At 41.9% G+C, this 21,960-nt stretch overlaps 1 protein-coding gene across 1 annotated transcript in view; it reads left to right on the top strand.

Annotated features, from left to right (window-relative positions):
- The first annotated feature begins 823 nt into the window (after nt 1-823).
- Nucleotides 824-21,960, top strand: part of LOC144797982 (uncharacterized) — a 79,408-nt gene continuing 58,271 nt past the window's right edge. Inside the window, exons 1-2 of the mRNA XM_078668781.1 lie at nt 824-1,160; nt 1,457-1,797. Of these exons, the coding sequence (XP_078524907.1) occupies nt 824-1,160; nt 1,457-1,797 (678 nt within the window). The remainder of the gene's footprint in view (nt 1,161-1,456; nt 1,798-21,960) is intronic.

The raw sequence follows: 21,960 nt of genomic DNA on the forward strand, positions 1-21,960 counted from the left end.
GAGTGTCCAGTTTAAGTAGCGCCTCCGGGCGCGCAGCGGCAGGAAGTGGCCGGAAGTGGTCGCACTGCCCTCTGGGAGCTGTAGTCTCCAGCCGCCACCAGCCACGAGGAGTGGAAACGCGGCAGCGGCGAGACCTACAGCGTCAGGGCCCCAGGAGCAGGAAGGCGTCCGGCAGGTAAGCTCCCCGCAGCAATGTGGCTTAGATTCAGTTTCTTTTAGTTGCAATGTGGCTTAGATTCAGTTTCTTTTAGTTGCATCATAAATTGCCCAGGTTTGGGGCAACTGAATTTTAGGGCCACATGTATGAAAGTACTGAATTGAGATTCTGAAATTGCGATTTTACCGAATCGCACATTCAGAATCGCAAATCGGTATCTATGAAAGAAATCGTAAATAATCAGCGATTCCTTAAAAATCGCTATTTATTTGAGATTTCTCCAAATGCTATTCCTTAACCTGTAGGAATCGCTCAAGTTGCGAAATCGCTATAAAAAAAATCGCTATTTTTGTAAAAAAAAACAAATCGCAGTGGTTTGCGAAAAATCGCAATTTTGCGAATTTCGCTATTAAGCCAATCAGGAACTCTGGTGCAGCATGATGACATTACAACCAGGAATTGATTGACTACCCATGCTGCACCTGAGTTCCTGAATCAGAGGCAGAGTGAAGGTGTGTTTGGGACAGTGCAGAGTGTACCCGGAGAAACATGGCTGAGAGTGGAGCCACGCCCAGACAGGAGGAATCTCAGCAGCAGGAGAGTGAAAGCTCAAGGAAAAGAAAACAAAAGTTTTCTGAGGCTGAACTGGAGGCTCTGATTCATGAAATGGTGTCAAACCATGAATTACTTTTTGGAAGGAAATCCAGGGAGGTGCCAGAGAGCCGCAAAAGGAGGATCTGGGAAGAAATCCAGCACAAGGTTAATGCTGTGGGTGTGACACCCCGGAGTGTGGAGGACCTCAGAAAGCGCTGGTACAACCTGTGCCTGCGCTCCAAGGAAAAACTAGCTGCCAGGCTGGAGCAGTCTAGGATAACAGGTGGTGGGACCTCATCTGTTTCTGATTGCCCTCCCCTGGAGGAACTAGTTGAGGGGACCCTGCAACCAGAGAGTGTGGGAGGAGTGGCTGATCTCGACAGCTCTGACCAGACAGCATCTGGAAAAGGTAAGAACCATGCCCTCACACCCCTTACACCCCCCAACACTCCCCAGCAGTGAGCAAGGGTCATGAAACAAGATAGGTAGTCCAGAGCAGGCACACAGCCAGACATAGCAATGCATCATGGGAGATGTAGTCACATGTAAATCAAAGTGTTAAAATTGCAGCTAAAATAGTCATACATATATGCTGCAGGTCATGACAGTGAAACAAGAGACCAATGTAAATCAAATAGGTGTGAAACATTTATTTATACAGTGCAAGTTAGTAAAGTCAATTAATGTGTGCTGTTCTGTCCACAGCACCATCTTCAACACAGCCCTCAGGCAGTGGGACAGTCGTTGAGAGTATTGAGTCAGGAGATGCCGGCCAAGATGTGAACACGGATGGGGAGGACAGCCCCGTGACCACACACAGACCAAGAAGGAGACACATTGTCAGACCACTTGCGCCAATTCAGGATGACGCAGATGCAAGTGGTGAAAATGTAACCAATGTGGACACACAGCCACAGCAAGAGGGACCTGCAACAGACCAGCATGTCCCACGAAGTGCGGCCAGGCGCAGACAACGCACGCCCAACAATGTTGAAGGGCGAGGAGAAGATTCAGTTTTTGCTGGACTGGAACTCAACATGTTGCAGGTGCAGCGTCTGCAGGCAAAAAACATTAAACTATTACAAAGGGAGGTGAGGGAGGGCTTCCATGGACTCAGGAATGACCTGAAGGATGGCCTACAGGCGGTATGCGACGAAATGCGTACAGAGGGTACTGCTAGGCGCAGAGGTTGGCAACGCCAAGATAGGTACACCCGGGCCATCAACCGGTTGGCGGCTACATCAAGCATCGAGGCCAGGCGCAGCATTGAGATGCAGTGGCAATTTACACATGCTGCACAAGACATTGCAAATGCGCTTTTGCAAGTGACCACTGCTGTGGATGAGTTGCGCCAAGTACGCACAATAGGGCCGGGAGTCCTGACTCCAAATGAAGAAGATATGCAGTCAGGTCGGAGCAGCACCACCCCACCGCCCACCTTAGAGAGACGCCGTAGTGGCAGGACCAATAGGGCTACACCTGCAAATGAACATTAGGCTGCGCATCATTAAACTTGTGAGTCACTACTTCACTTTTCTGAGCACTGTGAATGAAACATGTGCCAAATATATCTTGTATGACTACTGTACGTTTTCAGTTAATACATATCCTGCTATTAAGGATTAAAAACAACATTCACACTTGCATTCATTGGCATTGTGTCGTTTTTCCTTACCTAAAAATAGTTGCGCGTAATCTCATCATGCCTCTGGCGCCCAGCCGCTGCAACAGCTCTACCAGCTACCATACGTCCTGGTCCAGGCCCAGGCCCCTCTACGTCAGAGGATCCTGTGTCACTCAGCTCCACTGGGTGTCCCTTTTCGTGTGGCAATATTATGGAGCATGGCACAAGCCACCACTATTTTACAACACGTATTGGGGCTGTATTGGAGTGCACCTCCACTTTTATGGAGGCACCGGAATCTGCTTTTCAGGATCCCAAATGCCCGTTCGATGGTGCCTCTGGTTGCAATGTGTGCCCTGTTGTACCTGCGTTCACTGTCATTGTTGGGATTGAGGTAGGGAGTCAAGATGAAATCCCGTACTGCATAAGCACTGTCACCTGTGGGTTGAAGGAAATATGTTAGTCTGGGAAATGCACATGGTAGTTGGTACTAATGACCCCTATGTCTGAAGGTATTTACCGAGTAGGTATCCCTCACCAAACTCCCCTCTTGAGAGTCTACGATATATCCCACTGTGTCGGAGGATGAATGCATCATGTGTGCTGCCAGGGTACTGTGCTACAATGTCAGTAATGATGTGTTTGGCATCACACACCACCTGAATGTTCAGTGAGTGGTAGCATTTCCGGTTTCTAAAGATGTATTCATTGCTTGAGGGGGGGGATATAGCAACATGTGTGCCATCAATACATTCTATCACGTGTGGGAAATGCGCAATTTGATAAAAGTCCTGCTTTGTCTGTGCTATTGCCTGAGGTGTGCTGGGGAAGTAAATGTGATGTTGCATCCTCTGAACCATGGCATCTAGGAAGGCATGGAAGAATCGCTAAAGGGCACTTTGTGACACCCCTCCTGCTGAAGCAATGACCCCCTGAAAACTTCCAGAGGCCAACAGGTGTAATGAACACAGGACCTGTATTTCAGTGGAGATGGCATTTGTCCTGCGTGTGGGGTGTTCAAGGTAGGGTCTGAGTTCTGCAATTAAATCCTTAATGCTGTCTTCCTCAAGCCTGTAATGGGCGTAGAGCTCCTCCTCAAGGCGCTGGGAGATGCTGACGCGCAAACGGAATATCCTCTCCTGGCGTAGCCTTCTCTGTGCAGCAGCTCTCAAACGCAATTCCGTTATGAGCTATGATGTAAAGCCCCGCCATTGTGGTAAACAGATTTTTGATTTCTGTTGCTGCTTAAATAGTTTGCACCTGGTTACCACCTGCTCCTACTTGGTGGTAATTGCGATTCTGTATTTTGCGATTTTACAAAATTCGCAAATTGCGAAATCTTCATACATATCATTGCGATTCTTTATTTGGCGAATTTTGCAATTCTGCGATTTTTAAGCCATTTCCTACATTTGCGATTTTCAATTTGCCATTTTCGCAACCTTGAAACTCGCAAATGTACAATATCGCAGATTGGCACTTTTCGCTAAATGAGGAATCGCTTTTTTCGAGATTCCTTAAACTAAATAGATTTTGCATTCATACGTGCCGTTGAGCACATTCGCTAAGGCCGAAATTCTGCGAATTTCGGCCTTTGCGAATGCAAATTTGCTTGATACATATGGCCCTTAGTCATCAATGTTTATGCATTATGACCAAATCAAAGTATCACATATATTAGCCAAAATGATGCCTTGGAGAGCAAAAGGATCTGCATTTTGAGGAACTTTAACATACATTATAGTACTCTACTCTGTCAATAAAGTTCTACTTGTTCTAACTTAAGCAGTATAAGATAATGAGAAGCGATTTAATCAGGAGAGATCCCAGCCTGTAGATCAATTGTATTCCTCTTCGTAGATAGTTGGTTGCTATACCAGGGATCTGAATATACCAGCATCAAAAGAAAGTTTTCCCACATAAGCACTGGCCAGGGGATTTTTTTAAATAGCCTCCATATTGTCTATTTACAAATAGCACAACTTGGCATATTAACGGAGATGTCAGGCCAGGTAAGTTTCAGTATCACAGCCAATTACAAACCTGTGAAATTCCTTTACGTTCTTTTCAAACTCCACATGTAACATGATGCTTTTCAGTCAAGTAAATGCACACTTTTTTTTATCTAAGGCAGTAAGCAGTCTCTGTACACCATTAGTAGTATAATCACACAAATGTGAGTTTTGATGGGTACATCACAAAGCTGAGGGGAGTATGAGATAACTTAAAAGGAACTGATGCCCTGAGCAGATACACCGTTACTGCCCAAATAAAGAAAGAGTTAACTAGTAGTTGTCCTAGTCATCAGATCTTCGTTTTATTCGGATATATATTTCAGACTCACACCAGCCGGTGTGAGGCTTAAATATATACCCAAATAAAACTAAGATCTGATGACAAGTGGACAACTACTAGGTCACCCTCTTTCTTTATTTGGACACTAATGGTGTATGTACTCAGGGAGTCCATTCCTTTTCCATATTTATGGGTATGTAGGGATGACATCCCTACCCTTGGAGCACTACGGATAGTTGAGATCAAGTACATGTGGGTACATTGCCAGTATGTCCCTGATTTAGCTCGTTCACCCTTTTAACTTCTGTATGTGATAACTTGACTGGGGATCAGTGTACTTCATTCAAAGTGTCAAAAGGTCAATTACATACTAATTGAAGAGGTAGCTTGCTAAAATGCAACCGACCTTAATCCATTTGACAAGTATATATTTAGGAATGTTCGTCATCAATAAAACATCAATAAAATGTGTCTACATGCCACTTCATTCAACTGGACCCATAAACCTTTACAATTAATTCAGTAAAACACTCCTGAATAATCCATGAATAACTAATGGAATAAAAGAGGTTCACAGTACCTTCTTGATAAGTCCTTTATGCTAAAAATGATCAAGGCAATCATTCCATAGAGTAAATAGAATATTCTATATCACATTTGACAAATTATAATTCGCAGTGAGTCATTATTGCAAACCGTCTATAATAGTAATTAGAAATACTTATAATTCTCCAGTCAATGCCCTCCTTTGATTCATAGATTGCTACTGCATCAGTAAGTCATCCCTAGTCATCTCCATATAGAGATCATTCATTTTTTTTTATTGAAGATTTTGACATTACAACCTCATGGCATTTGGAGGGTTGGCTTTAAATCTGGTGAGCAATATTCAGCACCATACTCTTTGCAGGTTTCAAAAGACTGGGTACATTTTTGACCTTGCGCTGTAGGATTCATGGTGCACAGAGGAGCAACTAATCCCACAAATAACTCATGTGGATAAACCACCACTTGACTCCTTTGACTCAGGAGCTTGGGGAGAACTGTTAGCTCATGAAAAGCTATTGGGAGGAAGGAGAAGTTACTTTCACTTACAAGTCGGAAGGTGTAGGGGAATATAATGTCATTCTTACCAACAGCTGAATATTCAATCAGGATAATTTTAAGGGAAGATCCTTAGCATGCACAGGGACAATTAGATCTGTTTTAATCAGGTGAAATTTAGAAGAAAAGAAAATCATAAAGTGTTGCCAAACATTAGGCAGAACAGATGTATGTATAGTTGCCAAAATTAAAACTTTTACTAAAGTATATATGTTTCATTAGATAGCATTGATAGGGTAGAAACTGGGAAATATCAAATTTCTCCCATTTCGTAACTTTTGTACCCAAACTTTTACCTATTGCACACCCACTAACCAGTTCTGTTACTAATACTTGCAAATCAGGCTGAGAGCATGCCCTCCAAGACATTGGGGTACAGAACAGGCCCAAGACACTTAAAGACCGGGGATCTAGCGTGAGATAGCAAAGACAGATCTGGGAATACATAGAAAACAAAGGCACTGTGTAACCTGGAACAAGAGGAAAATCCAAACAAGAGGCAAACCAATCAAGAGGAACACAGACTAATGAAGTTACAGGATGACTCAGCATTGGGGATCTTAAACCTAGGGATATACCAGCAATGTACACATACACACAGTGACAGTGTAACATATTTCACTCAATACAACAGATTATAACCCACACATCAAATACCATAGATATCATAGAAACACAGCATGCAGTGTTACATGAAATTACACTATTCTGCAACATACATTACAAATTCACAACATACCGTATTAACATCACATATCTGCACAGCACATTGGACCTACCCAAACACAATTCCAAACCAAACAGAAGGCGCCACACTACACAACACACATGCCACACTATACAGCCAATTAATTTTATTTACCATCATTCTGCTATAACCACACTGCATTATATCACAAACCTTTTCACAGAACACCATTTAACTATATAGCAGACCAGAGCACATTCACACCATACCACGCCATATCTTAAAACACCTGAAAATGCCATTCCATGCCACAATGCACCACACTACACACCAGCATGCTACAACCACTCAAAACCACTGCACTTTGTGCCTGACCAAAGCAAGTTGGATCATACCTCATTATTCAACAATGCAGTTCACTAGGTAACTTTAACTCATCCAACACCTCATCACACTGTATTGCACCACATTTTTTGTTTTGTTTTATATAGCGGGAACTTGACCCGAAGGAATCAGAGATCTTTACAGGAGCACCAGTTACATTACAGACGGACACATTCATTTTAGCAGGCACTGGGGGATCAAGTGATTTCGCCAGAATCACTGAATGTTGAGCAACAGCATCCCTGCCCAGATTCACGCCCAGATTCACGCCCAGTTCTCCAGCTTCGAGGTCGACTGCTCTAGCCGTTAGGCCACATCCTCTCCCCTAACATCATGCTATGGCAAAGAAAGCTACACCACACCATCTAATGCAACCCTGTACCGAAGCATGCCATACAACACTGCATCTCATCACACTGTGCCACACAACACAAAACCACTGCACACCACACCATAGAAAGTATATCCCACCAAGCTGCAACCTAATATACCACATACTATTACGTAACAATACCACACCATATTACAATGCACAATAGCACAAAAAACACCACTGCACACCATAATACCACATCTAATCACAAAGTCATACAAATCAAACAAGTGCATTCCATATTTTACTGTGTTACATCAATGATATATACCATCCTGCATACCAATGTGCCACATACTACATGGTAACATGCCAATTAAACATATTTTTGTTAAGTTTAAGTTCAAAAGTAAATTCCTGCGTACAGAAAAAAATATATTTTATTATCCATTAATAAAAGGGATATATATCATTAAAATAAATGTAGTTCTATATTTTGGCGCATACTTTTACATTGATGTTACATTTAAAATAGCATATGTGTAAATAAAAACGTTGTACTATTAATATAAACATGAATATACATATACATATATATATATATATATATATATATATATATATATACACATATACACACACATATATATATATATATATATACATACACACATATACATACACATATACATATATATATATATATACACACACACACATATATACATATATATATACATACACATATATACATACACATATATACACATATACACACATATACACATATATACACACATATATACACACACACACATATATATATATACATATATACACACATATATACATATATACATATATACACACATATATACACATATATACACATACATATATATACACATATATACACATATACACATATACACATATATACACATATACATATATATACACATATACACATATATATATATATATATACACATATACATATATATATACAAACATATATACATATATATATACACACATATATACATATATATATACACACATATATACATATATATATACACACATATATATATACATATATATACACACACATATATATACATATATATACACACACATATATATACATATATACATATATATACACACACATATATATACATATATACATATATATATACACACATATATATACATATATACATTACCTACTGGCGGTCGCCAGTAGGTATATATAGTTAGGATTTTTTCTCTATGGGTTTTTTGAAAATTCTATGTCTAATAACTTTGGCGTTTGTGGACGGAATTGGCTGAAACTTTCAGGAAAATGGAACATTTTGTTTCTGAGCAGCCCTGGAAAATTTGGGGGGGGTTCGTCAAGGGGGGGCTGAGAAAAAAGGGGGGTCCCAAAACGTGTTTTTAACATTGAGTTTTCCATAGGGCGGTTGGCCTCACTTTTAGCCCGAACGGGTGAATGGATTTGCACGAAACTTGGCAAAATTGTAGGGACTGGTAGCCCGATGTGCCTTTTGTAGGTCTCAATATATGTGCTACAGTGGATTTTGAGAAATTAACGTTTAAAAAAAGATATATATCTGTAACAGCGGACCGGGCAGCGCTCCAGGACGCGTACTTTTCGCGCAACGGAGCTTTGTGAAGCGAAGCTGATTGGTTCTCCGGCGTCTGTCAACATTCCAAACAGTCCGTAGCGGCCGCCATCTTGTCTCTCGGTAGGATCGAGAGACAAGAGGAGGCCAAAGCGAAGGGGCAAATGACCATAAGGGGGAATAGTAGATCCTCGCTGACCCCCTACGTTTGATGTGGAGGTTTTAAAAGGGCTCCGCGGGGCAAAAAAAAAAAATAATAATAATAATCGAACGGCTGAATGGATTTGCACGAAACTTGGCAAAATATTAGGGACTGGTAGCCCGATGTGCCTTTGCTAGGTCTCAATATATGTGCTCCAGTGGATTTTGAGAAATTAACGTTCAAAAAAAGATATATATCTGTAACAGCGCTCCGCTTCGCGTACTTTTCGCGTTACGGAGCTTTGCGAAGCTGATTGGTTCTCCGGCGTCTGTCAACATTCCAAACAGTCCGTAGCGGCCGCCATCTTGTCTCTCGGTAGGATTGAGAGACAAGAGGAGGCCAAAGCGAAGGGGGAAATGACCATAAGGGGGCATAGTAGATCCTTCCTGACCTCTTAGGTTTGATGTACCATTTTGTCAAGTTTGGTGTAATTCCGTTCAGCCATTCAGGCTGTAGACGTATGTAAATGTCCTATGGAAAATTGCATGGGGAAAACACATTTGAAAGTGTTGAAATTTAGAACCAATTAAAATGTTACTTTGGTTTTGTATTTGTGTGTGATGAAAGTTAATTGGTTATGTATATATGTCAAATGAGAGGAAACCACAGCCATTTTGTGATACTACTGTCTGAGGTACATTTGTGAGGAATTTTTGGTGGTGAATTTCTGGTGTTTGATTTACACAGTACTAACACTTCTGCTACTTTTAAAAAGGTGAGTTGTTAATTTGTAAGGGGAACTATGTTGTACACTTGAAGATAATTTGAAAAATGTTTTCTGTTATTTATTTGCAGTCCTTCTGTTATACTAAATACTTGATAAAGTTAGTTTTATATTATGTATTACTAAAAACGATAAATGAAAGTGATTATTTTTTTCTGCAATTTACAGCAAGCAATTTCAAAATAAAATGGCTCACAATGAAGAGACCGTGGCAATTTCTTTTGAATTGTCCACTACATTGATTGAAATTGAGAGCACCAATAATGAAATATTGTCACAAGGAGGACATGACTTGTATGATTCCATTAGATTGATTGAAATGGACAGCACCAAGAATGAAATATTGTCACAAGGAGATGACTTGAATGATTCCACTACATTGATTGAAATTGAGAGCACCAATAATGAAATATTGTCACAAGGAGGAGATGACTTGTATGATTCCATTAGATTGATTGAAATGGACAGCACCAATAATGAAATATTGTCACAAGGAGGAGATGACTTGAATGATTCCACTACATTGATTGAAATTGAGAGCACCAATAATGAAATATTGTCACGAGGAGATGACTTGAATGATTCCACTACATTGATTGAAATTGACAGCACCAATAATGAAATATTGTCACAAGGAGGAGATGACTTGAATGATTTTTTTGATCAATCTCTTGATGGCGAATTTATCGAGTGTTTGGAGACCATAGAGTTACAAGAATCATCATTGGAGACTTTTAATGAGGACATTGCTGATGAGGACATGTTACTAGTTCTTTCAAATTTAGAAAATTCTGAAGAATAAATTTATATTTAGAAATCAAAAATTGTTTGAGACATTATTCATTTTTATTTTTAATTTATGAGGTTGTAGCGAAGTGATTGTAGTATAAAATGAGACTTATAGTATAGAGTGCAACATTTTTATGTTACATGGTAAGTTTACTCATATTTACTTCCCTTCTGCCACTATATTATCTCCAATGTGTATTTGACATCTCTTCTTCATCTCCGGCCTCCTTTCTCTCACTGTGTGTCTCCGATGCATCTTATCGCTGCCATTTTGTGTAATTACAGAAGAGAGTAAAATAAAATAGTTCGGAACGTGAAAAGGGGGCAAAGTAGAGTACTCCTCACCCCCTAGGCCTTTTTAGGCGGTCCCAAAAGGATCAGTTTCTGCTTTCCTGAGAGATTATGGTATGAGTTCCATATACCACAATAACTTGCATTACAACATGCAAGATATCTATCTCCTATTACCAACTTTTGGAGATATTCGCGCTAAGCGCGAATATCTCCAAAAAGTAACACCTGCCCTGAGCAGTTCTTAGCCATGTTATCCAATGGGAGGTGAATAACATGGCTAAGAGCATTAGCTCGGTAATGCATGAATATCGCTGAGTTTTTAGCGATATTCATGCATTGCGGCCGTTTATTATCGCATTTGCGATAAACCTTGATAATAGCAAGGTTTATCTTCGATAATTTCTGACGATGCTTAGTGGTAAAAAATTGGTTGGTAAGCATCGTTAGCGATAAATATCGCTTAACTTTGGTAATATGCCCCAACGTCTGTTAACGTTCGATTCGAAGGAAATGAGGAAGTGTTGAAAAACATTGTCTGCTCCATCTTGCCTTTTTTGAAATGCCACACTTTTGTCGTGCACGGCAGCCATTTTAGATGTCTTGACCAGACCCACTCTCTGCACGCTTTCGATTCGTAGCATGGCTCCTCACCCACGCAAGCATCTTCCCTAGGCACTGGTCACCACCGCTCTCTGTCTTATGCATGGGCAATAAACCTCCCCCCATCTGCGCTGCTCTTCCCTGAGAATCACACTCTGTGCCCGCCCGACACCTCCCTTTCGCCCTATTCACTACCGCACCCTCTGACACTCCTCTTTCTCTGTGTCCGATTGTCCAGGCTATCAGCTAGCCCTGCAGATGTAGTTTATGGCCCCAGCTGTAAAGAATCACCCCTCTTCAAAGGAGTTATAGTAGATCAAGGCCCACACCCGATGAGATCCGTCACACCACACGTGTTCCTACTATCTGAAAACCATCCTGTATTGTGATTGGGGAGGGGACCGAGCCTGAAGCGGAAGATTCCAGGAATGACTCTTTGTACATCAAAGTTTTTACAATTATGTGTCACATTAAAAATATATAGCACTCCAACAAAGTAGTAGGAATATAAAACTTTAATAACATATAAATATATACAAGAAAACAAAAACAGTAAAAACATTTAAACAACGAAGAGACCGTGGCAATTTCTTTTGAATTATCCAATAGATTTATTGAAATTGACAGCACCAATAATGAAATATTCTTGTCAGTAGCGGTCTGTTGTGCGAATAGTTCCAAGGCAGCAGAACGCGCTGAAATCTAGATGGCACGAAAGTGATGTCTAGTAAGTTGCCGCCCAGCAAAAAACGGCGTGGGGCGCCGCGGGGGTGAGTGAGTCCAGTAGGCACCACAGCTATTCTTACCGGCATTGCAGAATTACTGCTGGGGACAATGCCTGTGCTGTAGCAGGGTCACAGCAGAAACAAAAAGGATTCTGTTGAAGATGTTGTTGGTTTTCAATTTGAAAACAGTTCTGGTGTCAACTGCTATGCTAATGTAGTGGTTAATGTTTTGTTTTCTCTAGAAAATGTAAAAGAGGGGGAGGCAGTCCAAAGTTCCGTTAAAAGGGCAAAGGAAAGGATCGGTGGTTTGAACTGTCAAAAAGGGGAGGGGGGGCAATAATTTTTCCTACCGGGTCACACTGTGCTTTCACCGGAAGTGAGGTCTGCAGGATTCTAGTAATTCAAAGTGAGGCTGGCGCCAGCATGGGAGCGCCGACGTCCCGCGGATACAGTTTCGTCACTCCACGGGCGATCATGGCAGTCATTCCCCATCGGGGGTCGGAGACTCCCGCGGCTCCTCTAGAATCTTCAAGGTCGTGGAGGACTACGGTGGTGGAGTCAACCAGTGACCGGGCCATTTCTTTATGCTGGGCCCGCTCTTGCCAGGTCGACCGCCATTTTGAGAGTTCGGCAGCTACCGGCGATCGCGGGGCCGGGCGAGACGTTGCAGCATGGCCACAGTGGAAGAACCCTTTTCCGGGCGCCTGGAGCGCTGAGGGTGCAGCTGGGAAGCCTCCACCTGGGGAGGCGGGAGAGGCCTGTTCGCACCGTCTCTCCCTCCCAGTGCACCCCACGGCGTCTCGCTTGAGATTTGTTATGGCCGGACCAGGCGATGAGGACGAGGGGGGGGGGGGGGTCGGAGGCATGTGCAAGACATCCCCCCCCAGTGTTCATGTGCAAGACATCCCCCCCCAGTGTTGTCGCAGCCATTATAAAAGAAAGAAGTGTCCCGTCCGTCTTCGGGCCGGGCTTCCGGTGGATGTCGGCCGGACGCCCCTGGCTCTGGCCCCATGAACGGGTTTCTTGGTTTATCGGCTGCAGCCGGATCCCGTCGGCCTCGGCCCCCCGACCGTTGGTGGCCGGACCGGAAGAGCATGTGGCGGGACTACCTGCAACTCTCAAGGGCCACCGCGGCCGGACTGGGAGAGAGAGGGGAGGGTCGAGGAGACATTCCCCCCCCCTGCAACTGTTCAGCGTTGTAAAGGCAATCCCCTGGCCGGGTCCCGCTGGCCTCGGCCTCTCCTCCGGCTACACCCTACGTTAGGATCTCCTGGCCGAGGCGTGGCAGCAGGACCTGCCTTATATGGGCTGCTCCCGGCTGGGCGTAGCCGGAACCCTGCCCCACCTTGGAAGTTTCCAGAGTGGGGGCGGATGTTCTACTTACTTGCATTTTCCCTAGTCTATCGATTTTTTTGGCGTGGCAGGCGGTGGGACAGCGAGGGGTGATTTGGTTTCTCTTACTGTTTTTCTGGTCTCTCACCACTGGCATATTTTAACGTTTTCTTGTTTCTAGGACATTAATAGGTTTTATCATTACGTTATGTTATCGTTTCTTTGTTCGTTGTTTAATAAAAGTTCATGTTCATCAGTGGCCTACTGATTTTCGTTTTCCTATTTTTTTCTTTCCAGGTTGTTTCATGGTAAAGTTTCTGTTAACAGGATACAGTGATCACTTTGTTATTATTGCATATGTCCTTTTCACTAGGGGTGCTCTCTGGTCGGGCCAGATGACGTATCTCTAGTAAATGGTCCGGGTGAAAAAGGTGCATCAATCAGTGGGGAGTAGATAGGCATGACAGATTACAACGGGGGAGAAAGGTCCGCATTACGTACCCTTTCACTACTTGCAAAGATTTTCCTACGTTTATTTGCAAACAGGGAATACCTCCAAAAAGAACTAATTCCCAAACAGTCAATGTTCGGACAATCAATCAATCAATGAGGAATGAAATAGGTACGACGTGTTAAAGGCTTGCGTTACCTACCCTTCACTATCTGCAAAGGGAGAGAGAATATTCCTATTCTTCCTCGTTTGCAGGTAGAGAAGATCCTTAAGAGAATTAACTTCGAACAATTCAATGCTCGATTGAAACAATCAACAAGGGGTACTGTGAACACAAATGAACGCCGCTTATGTACATACGCATTGCTATTTTCAACAGGTTGTTCCTAATGTTTCTATTTTAGCGAGGTCAAAAAGAGATCCCATTAGTGGCCTACTGATTTTGCTCGATTCCTTTTGTTTTTTTACACGATTTTTCGCTATCTGCAAAGACTAAACAGAGTATTGCGACTCTGTGCTTGTTTGTAAATAGAGAATGAACCAAAGAGAACAATCAATCAAATGGAGAGAGAAGCAGGCACGACGGATTACAAAGGGGGCGAAGGGCTGCGTTAACTACCCTTCACTATCTGCAAAGAGAGAGTACTCCTAATAGAAATGAGGGGTGGGGGGCAGCATTCAAAGCAGATCAGTGTGCATAAACACGAAAATGTTTTTACTTACCACGTACTTGACATTCGACAGCTTATGATATTTGCTATTAAAAAACCATTGAAATTCACTGAAAAAACCATAGGTTATAGACCATATATAGTTAGGAATTAGCATTTACAAAACCTTGAAAATTCACTGAAAAAACCATAGGTTATACACCATATATAGTTAGGAATTAGCATTTAAAAAACCTTATTTTACTCACACAAAACCATTGAAATTCCATATATAGTTAGTTGCACTAACTATATATCGCGCACCCGCAATCCACTGCTGATCATGTCACATATTACATCATTCATGACATGGTCAGTGACATCACTGATGACATCACTGATGACATCACTGATGACATCACTGATGACATCTCAAATGACATCACTGATGAGATCACTGATGAGATCATCCAGTGACTGTGTGTTTCTGTAAAGTTTAAATATGTTTTACATATTGAAGAATGAGTAGATGTATAAGTGTCTGGACGAAGGATTTAGTAGGTGCATGACTGAATGTATGAGTGAGTGATTAAATGTGTCTCACTGAGTGCATGGGTTAGTGACTAAACTGTCTTAATTTGTGCATCATTATGTCTGTTGTTCTGTAAACTGCTGCATGTGTTGATCAGTAGCTATATGATTAACTATATGGGTTATTGATTGATTGTCCAAGTATTTGTATAGGAGACTGAGTGTGTGTGTGGCTGGCTGGGAGGTGTGTGACTCTGTGCAGATCAATGTGTACTTGTATCAATGATTGTATAAGAAAGTAAGTATGTGTTAGTATATGTTTGAAAATGTAAGGTGCTCTATGTTTAACTGTATAGACAAGAAAATGGAAGTGTGATTGATTCTTTACAGGACTGACTAGGTGTGTGAGTAACTCCATGGATGAGTGGCAGAGTGTAAGTGTCTGTATAGGTGTATGAGTGCATATGATAGTGTTGTAAAGATGAGTGATTGTATGTATGAATGATTGTATGGGTGAATGAGTGAATGTGTGTGTAGACGTAGGAATCAGTGAGTACGTATGTAGTAACTAGTATTGGTGTGTCAATGGTTTCAAAAATTATACTCTGTATTTAACACTGGGTGAAACAGAGGTTATATTAAAACGTGAGGAGATGCATTGTATTGTCACATGAATGATATCATCAGTGATGTGGTCATTGATGTCAAATGAGATGTCATCAGTGATGTCATCAGTGATGTCACTGACCATGTCATGAATGATGTAATATGTGACATGATCAGCAGTGGATTGCGGGTGCGCGATATATAGTTAGTGCAACTAACTATATATGGAATTTCAATGGTTTTGTGTGAGTAAAATAAGGTTTTTTAAATGCTAATTCCTAACTATATATGGTGTATAACCTATGGTTTTTTCAGTGAATATATATATACACATATATACATATATACATATATATATACACACATATATATACATATATACACGCATATATATATATATATATATATATATATATATATATATATATACATACATATTACCTACTGGCGGTCGCCAGTAGGTATATATAGTTAGGATTTTTTCTCTATGGGTTTTTTGAAAATTCTATGTCTAATAACTTTGGCGTTTGTGGACGGAATTGGCTGAAATTTTCAGGAAAATGGCACATTTTGTTTCTGAGCAGCCCTTGAAAATTTGGGGGGGGGTCGTCCAGTGGGGGCCGAGAAAAAAGGGGGGTCCCAAAACGTGTTTTTAACATTGAGTTTTCCATAGGGCGGTTGGCCTCACTTTTAGCCCGAACGGCTGAATGGATTTGCACGAAACTTGGCAAAATTGTAGGGACTGGTAGCCCGATGTGCCTTTTGTAGGTCTCAATATATGTGCTCCAGTGGATTTTGAGAAATTAACGTTTAAAAAAAGATATATATCTGTAACAGCGGACCGGTTAGCGCTCTGGTTCGCGGACTTTTCGCGCAACGGAGCTTTGTGAAGCGAAGCTGATTGGTTCTCCGGCGTCTGTCAACATTCCAAACAGTCCGTAGCGGCCGCCATCTTGTCTCTCGGTAGGATCGAGAGACAAGAGGAGGTCAAAACAAAGGGGGAAATAACTATAAGGGGGCATAGTAGATCCTCGCTGACCCCCTAGGTTTGATGTGGAGGTTTTAAAAGGGCCCCGCGGGGCAAAAAAAATAATAAAAATAATAATTGAACGGCTGAATGGATTTGCACGAAACTTGGCAAAATATTAGGGACTGGTAGCCCGATGTGCCTTTGCTAGGTCTCAATATATGTGCTCCAGTGGATTTTGAGAAATTAACGTTCAAAAAAAGATATATATCTGTAACAGCGCTCCGCTTCGCGTAACGGAGGTTTGCGAAGCTGATTGGTCATTCTGTCACTGGGCTATAGTTGGGCTACATCTGGCTGATATTTGGGCTACATTTGTTTTTTTGTGTGTCTGGCGGCCATCTTTGGGCTACATTGGGCTACATTGGGCTTCATTGGGCTACATTCGGCTAATTAGCAAATAGCTCATCGCAAACTAGGAATGGTAAAGAATCGCTATTTATTCCTTAAAGTTCGCTATTTAGGAAATGCAAATAACTTTGATGATACATATGGCGGTTCATCTCTAACAAGATAAGAAGCATAGGGATAGATTTATGATGACTGGCGCATCACCAGGGATGTGTTAGTCATTCTGTGCCGCTGTTCCGTCACCTATGGTGTGCTGCATTTACAATGCGGCGCATCATGGGGCAAAAACAGCACAGATGCGTGATGTATCTGTGCCGTAAAGGTGGCGCATTGCTGGAGTTGTATCGCAAGTGTGATGAAGGTCCAGCAAGGGTCGGGGGTGCCCCTGTCGCAGGGGTTCTGTTCTCACACAGAACTGTGGACAGAGGATTGGAACCTCGGCGAATTAGGGTGTCCCAAAACTCACGTTAGTAATCAAAAACTATTTAGCAAGCTAGGTACAGTGTCACATTGGATATAACAAACTCTCAATGTTTAGACAATCCAGAATATGAACTTATAGTACCTCAGGATACGTGGAACTCATGAACAGTCGGTCGTTATATATTTCTTAGAAACCAGAACATGGAGTTAAGAAGAACACATGTGTATTTGAAATGTTTATTTACTAATGCCGTCTTCTCAGGCGTAGTACCTTAGATAATAAAAGTACACATATTATCAGTAGCAAAATTACCAGCATAGTTACTAGTACATAAAAAGTGAATGGTGATAGTATGTTAACATGCTGTAAATGAATAAGAGTTAGCAACACTTATAAGCAGCCGCGGGCCGTGGAGGGAGTTACGGTGAGGCAGGGAGGCGGGGAGGGGGAGAAGCAGGGTGGAGAATACAAGTACACATATTATCAGTAGCAAAATTACCAGCATAGTTACTAGTACATAAAAAGCGAATGGTGACAGTATGTTAACATGCTGTAAATGAATAAGAGTTAGCAACACTTATAAGCAGCCGCGGGCCGTGGAGGGAGTTACGGTGGGGCAGGGAGGCGGGGAGGGGGAGGGGCAAGGTAGAGAGGGCTCCACCCTGCTTCTCCCCCTCCCCGCCTCCCTGCCTCACCGTAACTCCCTCCACGGCCCGCGGCTGCTTATATCTCACCCTCCCTAATACACATATTATATTATTTGCTAAGAAGGTCTCTTTGTGTTGGTTTAGGGCGTGCCCATACTTTAGTGTCTTAGATTTGAAGGAATCACATCAGCATACACCAGCTCTCTCTTCATGTGAACCGCATCAACTGTTGTGTATGTGTGTTCGGCAAAGCAATATAAAACCCGCCTCATGCCCAGAATTGGCAGAAGTTGCACTTATGTTATGAGTATGAAGTCGTGGAGATCAGACCTCATAACAATTCTGTATCGTGTTGTTCTTGAAACTTTAGCACTCGCTGTACAGATATAGTTTAACAAGTAAAGCAGATAGTAGACCAATAACATATTATTCTCATGTAAACCACGATGAACTACTAGGTGGAAAGCTAAAGCAACAACTAAGTGTCGTGTGCAGAAGTTGCAAAAAAGGAAAAATGGCGTTTAAACCGGTAATGAGCCCATGCTAACTTAACACGGTGTAAAGATATCCAGGACCTAGATGACACCTCCTCATGATCCGGAAACGAACTGAATAAGATAATAGAAGTGCCATCTCATGAGAGCAGATTGCAAGTTTATATGTGGACGGTCCGCAAGGTAAAGCATTAAAAACTAGGAAAATTCAATGCTAAAGAAAAATAAAACAGCCAAGTACTTTATCGAGTCTTAAGCCAATAGGCAAGGTAAATAATAAAAACTTGACAAATAAGTCAATGAATTGTCAATGAAATGCTAGTACTCAGCATATGAAACATGAAAAAGGTCTATGACATAACTGTGTATGCAAAATAAGCTGCAACAGCCTCCAATAGGAAGTCACCGTCTTCATCCGAAAACAGTTCAGCCATCCAATTTAAAAGCGGAAAAGAACATACGTGCTCTCCCAGCACCGGATCCTCTATCACCATCAGAGGACAGCTCGGTGGGTTTTCAAGAAAGCTGTGTTCCAAGAAAGACTGTGCTGCCGCCAGTAAATTCCAGGGACCAAGTAGTCCATGCATCAATGCCACAGCCATAATCCTTTCGCCAGGACAAATCAACTCGTGAGTAATGATAGGAGTCATCAGCTGATTAAAGTCGACGTCAGGAGAAACCGGTCCGCAGAGACACAAATCAATGGCCCAATCGAAATCACAGGTCAGGCAGTGAAATACAGGCTGGACACAGGTGAAGTAGGAGAACCGAAAAGATAATCCATATGCCGTGCTTAATATCGCCAACGGCATTGTGCCATAATATTCTAGCATGCGATTGCGGAACAGTGTCAGCAGCTGCAGGGTCGGAGGTTGCATAGGAGGGACATCCATATTTAAAAATGTAAAAAAGCACAAGAGCGTCCGCTGGTAATGCAAGTAAAAATGCAATCCACGAACCAGAGTGGAGAAAATGGAATGAAAGGGAGCAGGGATGACTCCAAAGATTTTCTCAAATGAAGTCACGAGACCACTGGTAACAACTTTAAAAAAGTGTGCCAGGGATTTTGTGGAGGATGCGTTAAAGATAGTCGGAAACATGTTGCTGAAATTGAAAGGCAAACCTGTGTACGGGTGTTCGCTATGTGAAGTACGAAAGTTTCACGGGCCGAACTCAAGGCCACCTCTCTCTGAGACAAAAGAGCTCTTATTCTTGTCATGCCGTTGAAACGTGTCCCAAGGTTGGTATTTGTGGCCAGATTGAAAACTCCCTATGTTCATGTGTGGGAGGAAATAGAACATTTCTGCAGCAAATAACCCGTTCACTTACTGTTACGATAAAAGGAATACTTTTAATTAACTCAGAACAATCTTCATTATTGAGCATCAAATAACTACCATTTTCCAACAACTTGAACGTGGGGATGATAGCAGGAACTGGCGTGCCTTGCAACACGCAAGCCATATTTGGTCGGTGTTTGTTGCATGAATCGTGTAACTGTATGTGCCTACACATTAGTGAATGATCTGGCGTCTCAGTGCATTCCTCTCCATTCAGATAAACTTCTTGATCATCTTTGAAACATCTGTATGTGTATGGAAGCGACCAGACCTCATGAACAAAAGCACTACCTAAAGGTTCATAAAGACCTATTGGTATATATTTCATACAATTTGAAAACTTATATAAAGCAAAAGGCAGCGTTATTAAACCGTGGATAAGGCATGTTGCCAAAAAACCCGCAATCCTCTGCTGATGATGTCACTGAGCATGTCATGAATGATGTAATATGTGACATCATCAGTAGTGGATTATGGGTAATAGTATCTCTAGTTTACTCCCCTATAGCTGTCTTTCTTTTAACATAAGTGTGTGTTTCCTTCCCTTATACTTACTGTTTTTGGTTCGCTTCCAGTTCGCGTACCAGCGAGCGAACTAGGAAGCGAACTAAGAGAAATAGAGGTTGGCACAGTTCCAAATATTGTACCAATTTTTTAATAACGGGGAGGTAGTTCTGAAAAGAACTTTTTTTTTTATTTTTCTGAACATTTTTTTACTGTTTTTGAATTTTTCGGAACAGTTTTATATTTTTTTGGGTTTTTCTTGGAGGGGGCAATGAAAACGATTCATTGTAAAGGGCTCAACAGGAGCAACAAAACAAAAAAAAGAAGTATTTATTATTTTGGGCGTTTCGGACAAACTTGCATATGATAGTCAATAGCTCTGTTGATCAGAGTGATGCTTCTTTCTCCGTAGGAAATGAATCCATCGCAAAATACGCAGGTGTGTTTTACTTCACCAAATCTCATTTGTATATTTGGCACCATCTCCCTGCCCTCTGGTCCCGTTACTTCCGGTACAACAGATCTTCTGGCCATAATAGGGAGATTATCTAGGTCGTTCCGAAACTGTGCAGCACTGTAGTTGTTAGGATGCCACCTAGTCATATGGCGATGCATTGTGTAGTTTCCGAAACTGTATTTTTTGTCGGTCCCTCTGGACAGTCTATCTTGACATATAAGGCAAGTTACGTATCTTGCATTTACTTTTTTCTGACCTTTGGGAATTTTAAAAAATTGCCAAATGAAGTTTTCTTTCCGGTGAGACGTCTTGGGCTGCTCAGGCAAAAACTGCCTCTCTTCGTGCTCGTCCTCCTGTTCCTCTTCTTCTTCTTCTTGTTGAATTACAACTTGAGCAGGTGGTCCACTCTTCCTTGGATGTGGTGGAGGTGGTGGGGAAGCACCAGCTGAAGCTACTAAAGAAGCCATTGCTCAGTGATCACAAAGGGTCTTTCTCTCACAATGATGAAAGTCAGAGTGAGGAAAGAAGGAGGGATTTTCATCATTTGGGAAAAACAAGAGTTCTCAACCAATCAAAAGTGTTCATTTTAGATTATATGACCTAGTCTTACATCATTAGGAAACCAAAAGTGAAATGAACCAATGAAAAGTGTTATTACCAAGTCACATGACTTGCTGTGTTTACGTTAAGCGCTTTGCAGGGCCTCCCTGTTTGCTTCCAGAAACCTGCGCTTTGGCACTCGCTTCGCGTACCAGTTCGCTAACGTAGCACGTCATATGACGTATCAAGCGACAACGTGGAACGTCATGCGGACGGGAGGCGTCACGATGTTGTTTTCTAACGCGGCACTTGCGGTAAAGAAACGTTTACCGGCTCGCGGTCTATTTCGCGGCATCAAGGTCAGCTAACGGGAAGCTTCCTGATTCGCGAAGCGGGAACGAAGAAAAAAAAATATTTAAAAAAAAAAATATTCATAAACATATAAAATATATTTTTGGATTTAAAGAAGAATACATTTTACAGCT

Source organism: Lissotriton helveticus, chromosome 12 (assembly GCF_964261635.1).
Source record: "Lissotriton helveticus chromosome 12, aLisHel1.1, whole genome shotgun sequence".
Classification (NCBI taxonomy): Eukaryota; Metazoa; Chordata; class Amphibia; order Caudata; family Salamandridae; genus Lissotriton; species Lissotriton helveticus.